The following is a 13208-nucleotide window of genomic DNA, read 5'->3' on the forward strand; positions in this document are numbered from 1 at the left end:
TCATGCTGCTATGAAACTACTATTGATCATGTCAACAATACGAGCAACGTTTTCAAAACCTAAGAACCAGCAAGCGTAGCAACTGTAGCGTTGGCTGAAGTGTTCTAAATCAGATCTCTCCCCACACACACACACACACACACACACACTCACAGAGAAATGGATAGCAGCACATTGTGCTGCTGGGGAAGGAACAGTTTTAAAGGAGAGACAGCCAGGCTTTATGGGCCGTGTCTGATACAGCCTTGTGCCAGTGGACTTAATGCTTCCTATGAGTCACACAGATAAGAGTTTCTTAAAGGAATGCTTGATAGGAGTAGGGTGGAGAAGTCAAATAAAATGTATATTTGTCACATGCTTCATAAACAACAGGTGTAGACTAACAGTGAAATGTTTACTTACGGGCCCTCCCCAACAATACAGTAGTGCTGATAGATTTAGTGCTTTTTGAGGTCGTTTTCGGTTAGTTTATTAAAAAATAATCACTGTTTTTGATTTCGGGGGAAGAGACATTAAATGCATTATGTGGGTTGAATGCTGTTAACAACACAGAATAAAACAATTAATAAAAGTCATGATTGTAGTTCATGCGTATCACTTATTAATTCCTTTTGTTTAATTTGATGACTTTATTCGTTTATTCCAAGTCATCTCTATAGAGCTGCTGTCTGTGCTTTCAAAGTAAATATAGCCTACTTTTTATGACTTCTGAATACCAACTATCAATCACTTTGTCATTAGATAATGTATTTTCAGGTAGAGATACCTCGCAAAGCAACTTGTTTTTATCCCTCTCGCACATTCTCTCTTTGCATCAAAGAGGTCTGTGTCTACTCCAGACAAGTAAGCGGGCGCACAATGGATTATGGTCATTGTAGTTTAGCGCAGAAAATGTGGTAATTAACTATGTAGAATATTTGCCTGTTGGAAACTACAACTCCCTACTACATTGCACAGTTCGGACTTGATCTGATTTATCTCTACAGAAACTGAGCATGGAGCTCACAGAAAAAGAATGAACGAAATGGAGATCAAATAATTGAACCTACGTTGGTCAATCAGTTTAAAAAAAATTAAAAATAACCAACTTTTCCGTTATTCACCTCAGCGCTACAATGCAGAGAAAAAATGAGAAATAATAGAAAAATAATAACGCAATGAATACTGATAACTTGGCTATATACACGGGGTACCGGGTCGATGTGCAGGGGATCGAGGTAATTGAGGTAGATATGTACATATAGGTAACCAAGAGGCAGGTAGCCTAGTGGTTAGAGAGTTGGACTAGGAACCGAAAGGTTGCAAGATCAAATCCCCAAGCTGACAAGGTACAAATCTGTCGTTCTGCCCCTGAACAAGGCAGTTAACTTTGTTCCTGGGACGTCATTGAAAATAAGAATTTGTTTTTCACTGACTTGCCTAGTTAAATAAAGGTAAAATAAATAAGTAGAGATAAAGTGACATAATGAGTCCAAAGAGTGTTTCCCCATAGACACTGATCTAGTGTCAGATTTGTCTTATTTCCTCCAATGGTGAAGATCTTGTTTAGGGGAAGGGCAATCTGATTACAGATCTGTGCTTATATACTTCTACCAGCAATGGTACAGGAGGGGAAAGAGAAACCAGCAGCCCTCCAAGTTCAGCTTAACTCATGAAATGAAACATATGGGGATCGATTAAGTGTTATGATTTAAAAAGCTAAATGCAATGTTGTGTTAAATGATGTGGGAATTACATGTGTGTTCTAGAGAATGTGGTGTGGGGGCACTGCAGTTTGTCGACAAAGGTTACAGAACATAAAACGGGGAGCTTAATTAGTCAAGTTGATTTAAACAAGGGCAACATCAGCTAGCATCAGCGGGCCATTTCTATTGGAGGAGCTGTAATTTAGAGAACAGAGAACGGACCCAATCCCAAAGGAAGCTATGGAATTCCTGGTGCATGTGCTTGGATTCTTGAAGCTGGCCAGGGCTGGGGATCGGGGAGGAGGAGAAGGATGAGAAGGGAAGGTTTATGAAGACCCTGGTTCCGAGAGGAATGCAGGAGACATTAGACATCAGGTTGTAATTACAGCCCTATTTATTGAGTTCGAGAACATTCTCTATATGGAATCCATATGTGTCAGAACCACATTCCTCATTCATTCGACATGGTGATTGGAACATTCCCAGGACAACAACTCAGTGAAAGGCATAATAATAAAGTCTATTGTTGGCTGTTTTTGACTAATCTGAAAGGGGGAACATATCATTTGACATGCTATTGACCACTCGTTTGTTTTAAACTGGTAATGATAGAGACACTTCACTTTTCAGTCATTTCTGCTGTAGGGTTTGATGTCTCCTAGTGTAACTATTGTCACTCATGTGTCTCATCTCTCTCTGTCCTCTGTCTCTTTCTCTGTCTCTCTGTCTCTCTCTGCAGCCCCATGAGTTTGATGAGTGTCGTATTGACATCAGTGTGAACGACAGTGTGTGGTACCTACGGGCAGAGGACCCAAAGCACCGGCTCCGATGGATTGACTCCATCGAATTACACAAGGTAAGACTAAAGAATCTCTCCTTAGATAGAACTGAGGTATTCCCCTTGGTATGTGCTGGGGCTTGGACTGAAGTCAGCTGACATGTCTAGTGAGTGTAGCTCTGCTACCCATCAGTGAGGTGGCACTGGGCAGCGGGCTCAGTTTGAAACGCCACTACTTCATGTTGATCTGAGCAGGTTAGATGGTAATACACCATAGCGTCTATACGGTCCTTGTTGTTCCGGCCTGATTTTCGCCGTGTTACTTGTCCAATACTTTCATATCTACACAATAAGTGGGGTTGACTAGTACTGGGGGTAGAATGTACTAGCCTAGGGGTTGATTTTAGAACAGAACAAGAGAAGGGCCTGGTGTTTCTGTGAGGTGAACAGAAAGGGAGTGGAGTCAGGACATGTGGGGGGTCACAACCCATCAACCTGGGAATGCTGGGAATCTTGGGAGTGGCCAAAGGGGGGGGGGGGCTGTTCACACACTGATGGCGTGACCACCTGATGTAGGGTGAGTCCCATTGCTGACAAACTGTCCTACCACTAACATGTGCTGCATATGGGCAGAGACCAGGCACTCCACAGGCTGACACATTCATCACTGTCTGTGTGAAGGGATCTCTGCTGGTTAGGACAGGAGAGGACTGTACGGGGTTCAGTTCAGCAGTGCCCTCCACATGGCCGAATTGAAAGAACCACAACTTCAACCGTAGACGACCAAGAATCCATTCAATTAAATCAAGTCCTTGACCTTGTTATCTACCTTTTGGTCTGTTTAAGGAGTTTCTCTTGAATGCTCAGGTAGGAGCAGAAGTCCTTCAAGGAAAGTATTAGACCTCAGGTTGGTGCAGACAGCGAAGTAGCAGTAACACGTCTCTCCACTGTGAAGTGACGTCAGAGACAAATGGAGAGCCAGGCGCCCATCGTGTATCTGCAACCGTCTGCCTGTGTGTTTGGGTGTAGGTGTTGAAAGGATGTTTTTTTGGAAGTGGTGTGACTGATCACAGGAGCCTGTTAAGTGTCTTCCAGACTAGTAGCGGGTTTATGCCTGGTCTCTGACCAACCGCAAAAGCCAATTTAGGCGCCCGAGTGGCGTAGTGGTCTAAGGCACTGCATCTCCAGTGCTAGAGGAGTCACTACAGACACCCTGGTTCGAATCCAGCCTGCATCGCAGCCGGCTGTGATTAGGAGTCCCCTAGGGCGGCGCACAATTGGCCCAGCGTCGTCCGGGTTTGGCCGGGGTAGGCCGTCATTGTAAATAACAATTTGTTCTTAACTGACTTGCTTGATCCGAAAATGTCGTCGAAGTATGGAGGTTGTGACGCAATTGCTGAGTCTCCGGAGACGTGCAGAGGCCAAATTGAGCTCCGTAATGCATCGCCGCGCGCCTCCCAAATGTTGTAACAATTCAGAGGGCTCTGTATAGCTCTGTATAGTTTCACATTGACTTGATTGATTGATGGTAGGTGAGGGCCGGAGGTCCTGTATAAACACAAACTCCCTTGACAACTTTCTTCACAACAGCTCTGCTCAGTATCTCAGTAAATTCTGTACGGCCACTGCAGAAGTCGGATTTACCATGCAGAGTCTTTAGCCCACTCACTCAGCCATACCCACTGCAGGAGTGGAAATGTGTCTGCACTGCCACCTACTGACCTAACAGGGACTTGCATGTGAACTTCCTTGGACGCTTGACTCTCTTGTGGTGTGTGTGTGGTGATGGTTCAGTGTGGCGGTGGTGGTTCAGTGTGGCGGCGGTGGGTCAGTGTGGTTCAGTGTGGCGGCGGTGGGTCAGTGTGGTTCAGTGTGGCGGCGGTGGTTCAGTGTGGTTCAGTGTGGCGGCGGTGGTTCAGTGTGGTTCAGTGTGGCGGTATTGATCCAGATTTCAGACAGATCCTGGGTGTAGTTTATGCTGCACTCTACATCACCCCACGGACACAGAAGATTAGTAATATATTGAAACAGCAGAGACTAGACGGCCATTTTAAAAGGGTTGTTGCGCTGTGTCAGCTTCTCCGGTGGGTGGGGGCTAATACGAGGTGTTTGCTTTGCGGGAGCGCCTTGGAAGTGGTGACACGAGTCATTTGGGATGATGACTAACACATTCCATACTAACTAAATGACCTACAGAGACCACTTAGTCATTGTCCTTGTGAGTCATGTTGTATTACACCACAGTACTTCAACAGAAGAGTTGGGTTAAGTCCTTAATTTGACTATACTTCTAGGGCCTATACCCTTTCTTAGTTGTTAACATGGACATCGTTCAACTCTTTTGGTCGCATCTTTCCATTTGGTCAACAAGGTTTTTTTTAAGCACTTTTAATTTTGGTTCTGTGAAGAACAAGTGTTGATGTCAGCTTTGAAAAGTCCTTAGTGACCAACAACACCAAGGATACCTCATTTGCGTAGCAGTGAAGCTTAGTGTGGTCCTGGACAGGTGTTTTACTACTCTGAATTGCAGCTCTTGATGAATAATGCATGTGTTGTAGTCAGCCATCCGACACAATCGCAGATATCAAGAGGTACCGCACACAACGTTGTCAACGCTACACTTAGTAAAAGCACTGTTAGGCTCAGACAGGATTATTCCATTTGCAGGTACTGGATAGGGGGTGGAAAGGGTGGGGAAACTCAACACCCCTCTAGACTGGTTGTTTGCACAGTCCTGCCTCAGAGGAAGCATAACAAGCAGACTGGAAAGAATGAGAAAGACAGAAGGAAGGGGAGAGGACTTGTAGTTGGAGGGAAGGAAGGGGAGAAGACTTGTAGTTGGAGGGAAGGAAGGGGAGAAGACTTGTAGTTGGAGGGAAGGAAGGGGAGAAGACTTGTAGTTGGAGGGAAGGAAGGGGAGAAGACTTGCAGTTGGAGGGAAGGAAGGGGAGATGACTTGTAGTTGGAGGGAAGGAAGGGGAGATGACTTGTAGTTGGAGGGAAGGAAGGGGAGAAGACTTGTAGTTGGAGGGAAGGAAGGGGAGAAGACTTGCAGTTGGAGGGAAGGAAGGGGAGATGACTTGTAGTTGGAGGGAAGGAAGGGGAGATGACTTGTAGTTGGAGGGAAGGAAGGGGAGAAGACTTGTAGTTGGAGGGAAGGAAGGGGAGAAGACTTGTAGTTGGAGGGAAGGAAGGGGAGATGACTTGTAGTTGGAGGGAAGGAAGGGGAGAAGACTTGTAGTTGGAGGGAAGGAAGGGGAGATGACTTGTAGTTGGAGGGAAGGAAGGGGAGAAGACTTGTAGTTGGAGGGAAGGAAGGGGAGATTACTTGTAGTTGGAGGGAAGGAAGGGGAGAAGACTTGTAGTTGGAGGGAAGGAAGGAGAGAAGACTTGTAGTTGGAGGGAAGGAAGGGGAAATGACTTGTAGTTGGAGGGAAGGAAGGGGAGAAGACTTGTAGTTGGAGGGAAGGAAGGGGGAGAGGACTGAGCTCCAGGTGGATGCTGCTGTTCTTACCCTGCCCTGCTAACAACCTGGTTTTGACACACACACACACCCTCTTATAGCCGTGCCTCACTCCACACACACACACTAGCTTTCGGCATAGATGAATGGTGTTCAGTGGTGCAAGCAGCAGGAAGAGAAGGATTCTCATGTCAGTGTGTGGTCTGATTGTCCTTAGACGCAGTGTGTTTCAGGGCGTTAGGAAAATGTGGCACTGGACATTTTACCGGCAGCGTTTTTAATTGACCAGACATTGAGAAATTGACCCGGGCCCATATGCATTGAATGCGTAACCTTATTAGGTTGTCCACCTACGATGCTCAGAATGACAGGAATCACATTTAGATGGTAATTCATATTAACAGAACATGCAAGTTGAGGATGCAGCGATGTGCGGTCCTTACCGAATTCTGATGTGCACTTTGAAAATGTTAGAATAACAGTCCACATGTACTTTTCCTCAGCCGACAAGACCAGTAACGAACAGCAGAATCACTAGCCTATATAAATCTACTATTCCCCCATGGTAGAATAGTTGACCTATTCTATTGGTCAGCTTGTCGACAAAGAAAGGACCTATTCCAAACAGATTCTGGGACAGATGTGGAATGATGGATCACAAATTCATACAACCACTAGTCCTAGGTTACATTAAAAAACAGTCTGATACAGATCAGAACGTTTATCTTAAAATATAATTTATTAACGTTAGAAGTACTGCAATGAGCTGTACTTCAGTAGGCGACTTGCAAATGTTTGTTCCATGAATGCAATTAACTGGAAAATACCTTGTCAAAAGCGCACCGCACATGCAAACGGTTTCGTGTGACAGAGATGCAAATATCCATTATAGTTTTAGAAAGAGGGGAGATGTAATATCGGGCAACTAGCATGGGTTGCTAATATGACTGGGATTGTGCCAATGGTCAGAGTTTTGGCTAGGCTACTTTTGAAGCAAGTTAAGACATACCTTTTATAATATGTCGTAAAATGTTCAGGTTTCAAACAATTTTAAGTACATGCTTTCAAAATGCATACGGCCTCCAGCTCATTCCAAAGTGGCGTGTGACGCGGTGAAGTCTGCCTTCCCTTGCTTATGCATTTGCTGTTTAAGATGCTGCAGCAGCAGCTTTCACGCTGTCTGCCAGATTTTCCACTCAAAAGGCTCTGTATCTACATGCTGTACGCGTGTGATAAATAAGATGCATAACTAATATACTGTACACGTGCCAACTTCATTCCACTAAATAATGCAAATGAACCTAGAGACTGATAAGCATGACCAGTCAAATGTATTTCCATCGGTAAATAGTCTAAAAAGCATTATTTCGCATTGGGATTTTTCTTCTCCCGGACAATTGACCAGCATCGATTTGTAATTTAAAAAAATATATATTATAATTTTTTTTGTATATATTTATCAGCTTTTATTTATTTATCAGCTTCCAAAAGCCAGCTAATGGAAAACTCTGGTGTGTTTGAACGATTCCGCTCCTCTTTCACTCATACAACAATCTGGGCATGGCTGGTCTCTCTCTGCTCTCGCCGCTCTCTCTCACTCAGTCTGCTTATCAAGCAGGAGAAACCAGCGCCTCGCTCCTCTTTTTAGTCCGCTCCACCTCAGGAACAACTGGTCTTTGAGCCTTTCCCCCCTCCCACTCCTATTCCTTTGTTCCTGCTCCATGTGAGCTGATGCTGCTGCTTTTCTCATCTTCATCTCTTCCTCCTCTTCCTCTCTGTGCCACAGTGAGACCTGTCTGCAGGGCACTGTCTGGGAATACTGGATTACGTCCTGGGAATAGCAGGAAGAGGGGGAGCGTTGTGGGAATAGCAGGACTCGGGTGGAGTGGGAGTGTTGTGGGAAGGTGCAACGGGATGAGGCCGGCCGGCCGGCAGGACTACTGCAGCAGAAGAGTCCTGTTCTGCTTTGGCTGCTGGAATGGCAGAATGGTGGGCTTGCCTTTAGCACGATGGATAGCATGCTGCCAGCAAATCAATCAATAACTTCAATGGAGCTTTGTCAGCATGATGGCTGCTTCAGATCCAAAACGTTCTCCTCTCTTCTTCACATGCACTTCCTATGTGGGATGTTAGCATGCTAGCGCGCTAGCCACAGCACGAGCTACTAGCTTCAATGATTCACCACGGACCGACTGTAAATTGGTGTTGGCATGCGTATGCTATGCTAGCCTGCTGCATGCTACTCCTCATTATCAAGCACATTGTCTCATTGGTCCCTGTGTGTATAGTCATCGTATAAAGGGGGAGGGCTGTGGTTGATGCAAAACTAGTATTGAAACTGAATGGGGTTATCGTTGAGAGAATGCCTTCTTGTGTCTGTGCTTTTTATGTAATTTTTGTTGAGATATATAAGGCTAATTGTAAATATCATAGATAAATGTGGATAAGGGAATATTGAATGCCTAGCTCCTAGCCTTTGTTTTACACGTCTTTTTTTCTCAGTAGAAGTTAGTTTCTAAGTGAATTTTAATGCTGTATAAAACCATAATATATCATTATGTAACCAATGTTCCAGTGGTGTGGACATGTCTGTCAGCTCTCTGTTACTATCTGACCTTTCTATGGATTCTGGACTTTTTGTTCCATATAGATTATACTTGTAACATGTTACTGCTTCCTGGACCAAACTCGGGCATAGTGGAATAGGACATAAAGGACAAATGGAGATTAGTGCTTTTGAATAGTTAGGCCTGGTGTTTACTCTAATTCAGTCATGGTATGCCATTCACTCCGGTCAAAAGACATCCTCATAAGATTGATGCTGGACTTCTCTGTGAACATGGTGATGTGCATTCCACAGGAGGCTGCTGAGGGGAAGACGGCTCATAGTATTGTCTGGAACGGAGCGAATGGAATGGCCTCAAACACCTGGAGACCATGTGTCTGATGTATTTGATGCCATTCCACTCTGGCCATTACCCCGAGCCCATGCTCCCCAATCAAGGTGCCACCAACTTCCTGTGGCGCATTCGCTCAACTGCCTGAGTACCTGAGTTCGATATTCTTTTCCCCCCTTCTGTTATGTAGCCGTTGCTTTGTCTGGCAAAAGCAACTGACTCCTCTCACTGTTTATCACGTGGGTCTACACGTCAGCCAGGCTACATGTCGCTCCCCTGTCTGTCACCTTCCTGTAGATTCCATCAGAGGAATGTGTTTGCTGCTGTTACATGCTCTTGTGACACCTGCTGGTAATGGGTGAGAGGCCAACCAGTAGCCAGAAGGTTGCTGGTTCAAGTCCAGGGCCAAGAAATACAAACAAGCGGAAGATGAAGTTGCAAGCGGAAGGCTGCTGTTTTCAGATCCCATGTACTGCAGGTTACCATCTCCTGCCGTTGTGCCCTTGAGCAAGACAATTAACCCCTAAAATAGCTAATGGGGTGTTCTACTCTGGCTGACTGACCTTGTGCTTTTCACAAACAAACAAGGGGTTGGGAGCAGAGTAGAAGACTTAACATCACAGCAGAGAGTAATTAAGTACTGTTGAAGGAAAGTGCTATAATTCTGCTCCTCACTCCACCGAGCTAAACTGTGCTCTAGTCTCCAGTCAGGACAGGTGTTAACATGTTGCACCCTGACTGTTGATGAGTGTAACGGATCGACTGGTTGGTGACCGTTGAAAGTGGTACAAACAGGAAAAACTTGAGGTGTGTGTCATCTTCCTCGTCAAGGCATACAATGCACCTGGACAAGCCTCCTATAATAGGCCTCCAAACCAGGGTTTCCATTAGCCGGTAAATGTAAGAAAATAAATATGAAAAGCCATTTTTTTAAGTACAATTTTTGCCAGCCAAATTGTCTGGAAGATAATAATATCCATTGCAAAAATGTTTTTATTCATTGACTGAAATATCAGTCGATGTGCTCCAACTTCAAAGACAAATATACTTAGGCTAATAGGCTAATAAATCCTCAAGCTGCTTGGAAATTAGTGTAGTGTTTTTCTAGTTTTCCTCACGTAAAAGACTTGAGGTTGTCATAAGGGGCTTCAGCTGTGTTCACCCGACACGGCAACTTTGGTATAGATTGTGTTGATTAGGCCTATCCCCATTTCCAGTGTGCCTGCCGAGAGGGGCTTCTTTCTCCAAAACAGATGGCCTCCAGATTGTGCCTTCTTGAGCACAAAGTAAGGAGGCTGATGCTCATCGCAAGCTTCTCCAAGGAGTTGGACAGTTTTGACTTCCCAACAGCAGCTCTCACTCTGCCGCAAACGCAAGTAAATTAGAGGCAAATTGTTGTGTTTGTTAGGCCCGGTCCTCGCAATTCTGCTGCCGCCCTAGGCAAGATCAACATATGCCGCCCGTGTCATGTATAGTATAAAGATTTGGAATGGATTGATCAACTAGAGTAGAATAATAATGTGTACCATGCTTAATTGGTTGATTTCAGTTGAGCTTATTCAGTGTCAATTGGAAACGAAACATCGTTGCCAACTATTTACATTGGAGAGTTTGTGTTGCAATCACTAGGCAGCCAACTGTCTATCGTAGGAAACAGAGTTATCAATATGCCACGTAGCTCACACATGACACGATTCACGACCCCCAACATAGTTGAAACTACAATAAACATAACATTTAACATCGTCCAGTAGAACTGTAGAAAGAGTGAGATATAATTTGAAGTGCTTTCATAAATGCATGGCGTGTGCGTCGTTTCATGGGGAGCATTGTAAAATAAGCTTTCTTTCAATGAACCAGCCTTAACAAATTTTGTTTACATATTGAATTTGAGTGTCCAACATCAGTTTAATAATTTCTTCATTTTGTGGCCTCCTAGAGTGTCCTCTTTCCACTGCTGTAGTGCTGAATCACAGCGGGAGAGGGCGGGGCCGATCCGGTCATGGGTAGAAGGGATTCCAGCTTTTGTCAAATTAACATACCAAAGTAATTACATTTTGGGGGGGGGGGGGGGCGTTTTAGCTAAACCTAACTCTTTTCCTAACCTTAACCTTATTCTCCTAACCTTATACGTTAATTCTCCTAACCTGCTGCGTATGTTCTCCAAACCTGTTACGAAAAGTCAAATCTGACGTTAATTTGACAAGGTGTATCCCTTCTAGCCGTGACCTGCCTGCTGGCCCTGGTGTTCGTAGACAGCGGTGTTTTATTTATTAGACCTAATTTAAATGTTCATGCCTAGGCTAAATTAAATTAGAGCGGCCTAGTTTTTAAAACAGCTGTGTTTTATTTATTAATAAAAACATTCATACAAATAGCCCATAGGACACGTTGTTTGCAAATTATATTATGTAAATATTATATTTTGACGTTGTTTTATTACTGTGTAGGCGAGTTGTTCGTCTTGGCTAAATGTTTTTTTATTTATTTTTATATTTGATTTATAGCAGGGATGAAGACACAACGGGAAATGTTTTGCTTTTCAATAAAATCAGTCATGTTGGTATAAGAACATCATTCTAACTTTACAGGCTAATTTATATTCTGTTAAAATGAATTACAATAATCTAAATGTGATTTTGACCACCGTAGGTGGACACCCTAATGCGTTACGCACTCAATGCATATGGATGTCTGGTCAATTTCTGAAATGTCCGGTAAATGAAAATCTTGCCGGTCACGTTGTCCGGGCGCCAAATTTTTCTGACGGAAACCCTGCTCCAAACCTATTGGGTCACATGGGTTAGTCAGTGTTCCTGTTCCCCCTTCTTTCATATAGGCCTATTTGTCTCTGTACACATACTGTTTCTCTGGGTTTGATTTACTCCCCTCTGTGTCTATTTCTTTGGGTGGGGGTATGATGTTTCTCGTTACTATGCAGACTGATCTGAGGTATTATCCTATCCCTCTCTCCCTCCCTTTCTCCAGGTGGAGTCGGGGTATGGTTCAGAGTCCAGTCTGAGGCGTCATGGTTCCATGCTGTCTCTCACGTCCGCTGCCAGTGGCTTCTCCGCCACCTCCACCTCCTCCTTCAAGGTGAACTACCACCACAACACTGTTGTTTGAACATTACAGCCCCTGGAAAGATCTAGGCCAGTGTTTCTCAATCCTGGTCCTGGGGACCCGAAGGGGGGAACATTTTACTTTTTGCCCAGGATCAGGTGTATAGTGCTAGGGGGGGAAAGCTAAAATGTACACCCCTTTGGGTCCCCTGGGCCCAGTTTGTCAAAAAGTTTAATCGGATCAGAATAATCCGGATTCTGTAATCCTCTTTTTTATTTTTTTTGCTATCGAGGATCAGATATCTTTTTTAGCAAGTTTATCATAAAAAATAAACTGATAAAATGATTCTGATCCAGATACCATAATATCAAGATCACAGAATCCGTTTTTTTTTGAGCACTTTGAATACGCCTACACCTTGCAATCTACTGGACAGGTTGTGGTAGAACTTCTACACTGTCATAGGGAAACAGAGACGAGTAAACTACATGAATAAAGCTACCTTAATTACAAATAATAGAGCCTGCATATCACTTATAAGTAAGTGGATGCATTTATTTGACACTTCTCAATATAACAACTGACCACATGCCTACACTGCCGTCAATTGAACATAATGAACCTTTTGGTTTTTAAATTGTAAGAACGTTTTTTTTTAAACCTCACCTTAGTTAGATTTTTTGTTTGTTGAGCCTTTCACCTTTCTGAATCCACCTTTCCAGTGGGATCAAGATAATCCATATTTTTGGCATCAAAACTATCCTAATCACTACCCTTTGACAATTGAAAAAGTCAAACGACATTTAATCCTGATTTTAAAAGTCAAATTGGTTTACTGTGAATCCCTATCCGGAGGATCCGAATCTCCTTTTTCAGTTTAGAAAAAGTTCTAACATTTAATCCTATACAATTGCCGAAATCCGATCAGACAATTTTTGAAGATCTGGGACCAGGATTAGGAAACCCTGATGTAGTCAGCCCTCCCATTCATTCCCAATGCATGATTGTTTAATTATGTTCGCATTTAACGGTGAACCCCTGTGTTTGTTTGTGTGTGGTGTTGGACCAGAAGGGCCACAGCCTGCGGGAGAAGCTGGCGGAGATGGAGACTTTCAGAGATATCCTGTGCAGACAGGTGGACACACTACAGAAGTACTTTGACGGCTGTGCAGACGGCGTCTCCAAGGACGAGTTCCAGAGAGACAGAGGTACAAATGGATTTGACCAAAAATATCTGCTAAATAATCATTTGAAAGTTCCATTTGGACTCTTGTACTTGAACTGGCCATTTAAACTGCCTCTGTCACATAGATGCGTTTGCT

At 43.9% G+C, this 13208-nt stretch overlaps 1 protein-coding gene across 5 annotated transcripts in view; it reads left to right on the forward strand.

The window, feature by feature from the left end:
* Positions 1-13208, forward strand: part of LOC139576648 (ceramide transfer protein-like) — a 37168-nt gene that overhangs the window by 12256 nt on the left and 11704 nt on the right. For 2 of the 5 annotated variants that reach the window (XM_071402950.1, XM_071402952.1), the window contains exons 3-5: positions 2425-2541; positions 11812-11919; positions 12956-13094. In XM_071402950.1, the coding sequence (XP_071259051.1) occupies positions 2425-2541; positions 11812-11919; positions 12956-13094 (364 nt within the window). Of the gene's footprint in view, positions 1-2424; positions 2542-7579; positions 7916-11811; positions 11920-12955; positions 13095-13208 lie in introns of those variants that run through there. The other 3 variants (XM_071402951.1, XM_071402953.1, XM_071402954.1) reach the window with 2 other exon arrangements.

The sequence above is a fragment of the Salvelinus alpinus genome, chromosome 5, assembly GCF_045679555.1.
Source record: "Salvelinus alpinus chromosome 5, SLU_Salpinus.1, whole genome shotgun sequence".
Taxonomy (NCBI): Eukaryota; Metazoa; Chordata; class Actinopteri; order Salmoniformes; family Salmonidae; genus Salvelinus; species Salvelinus alpinus.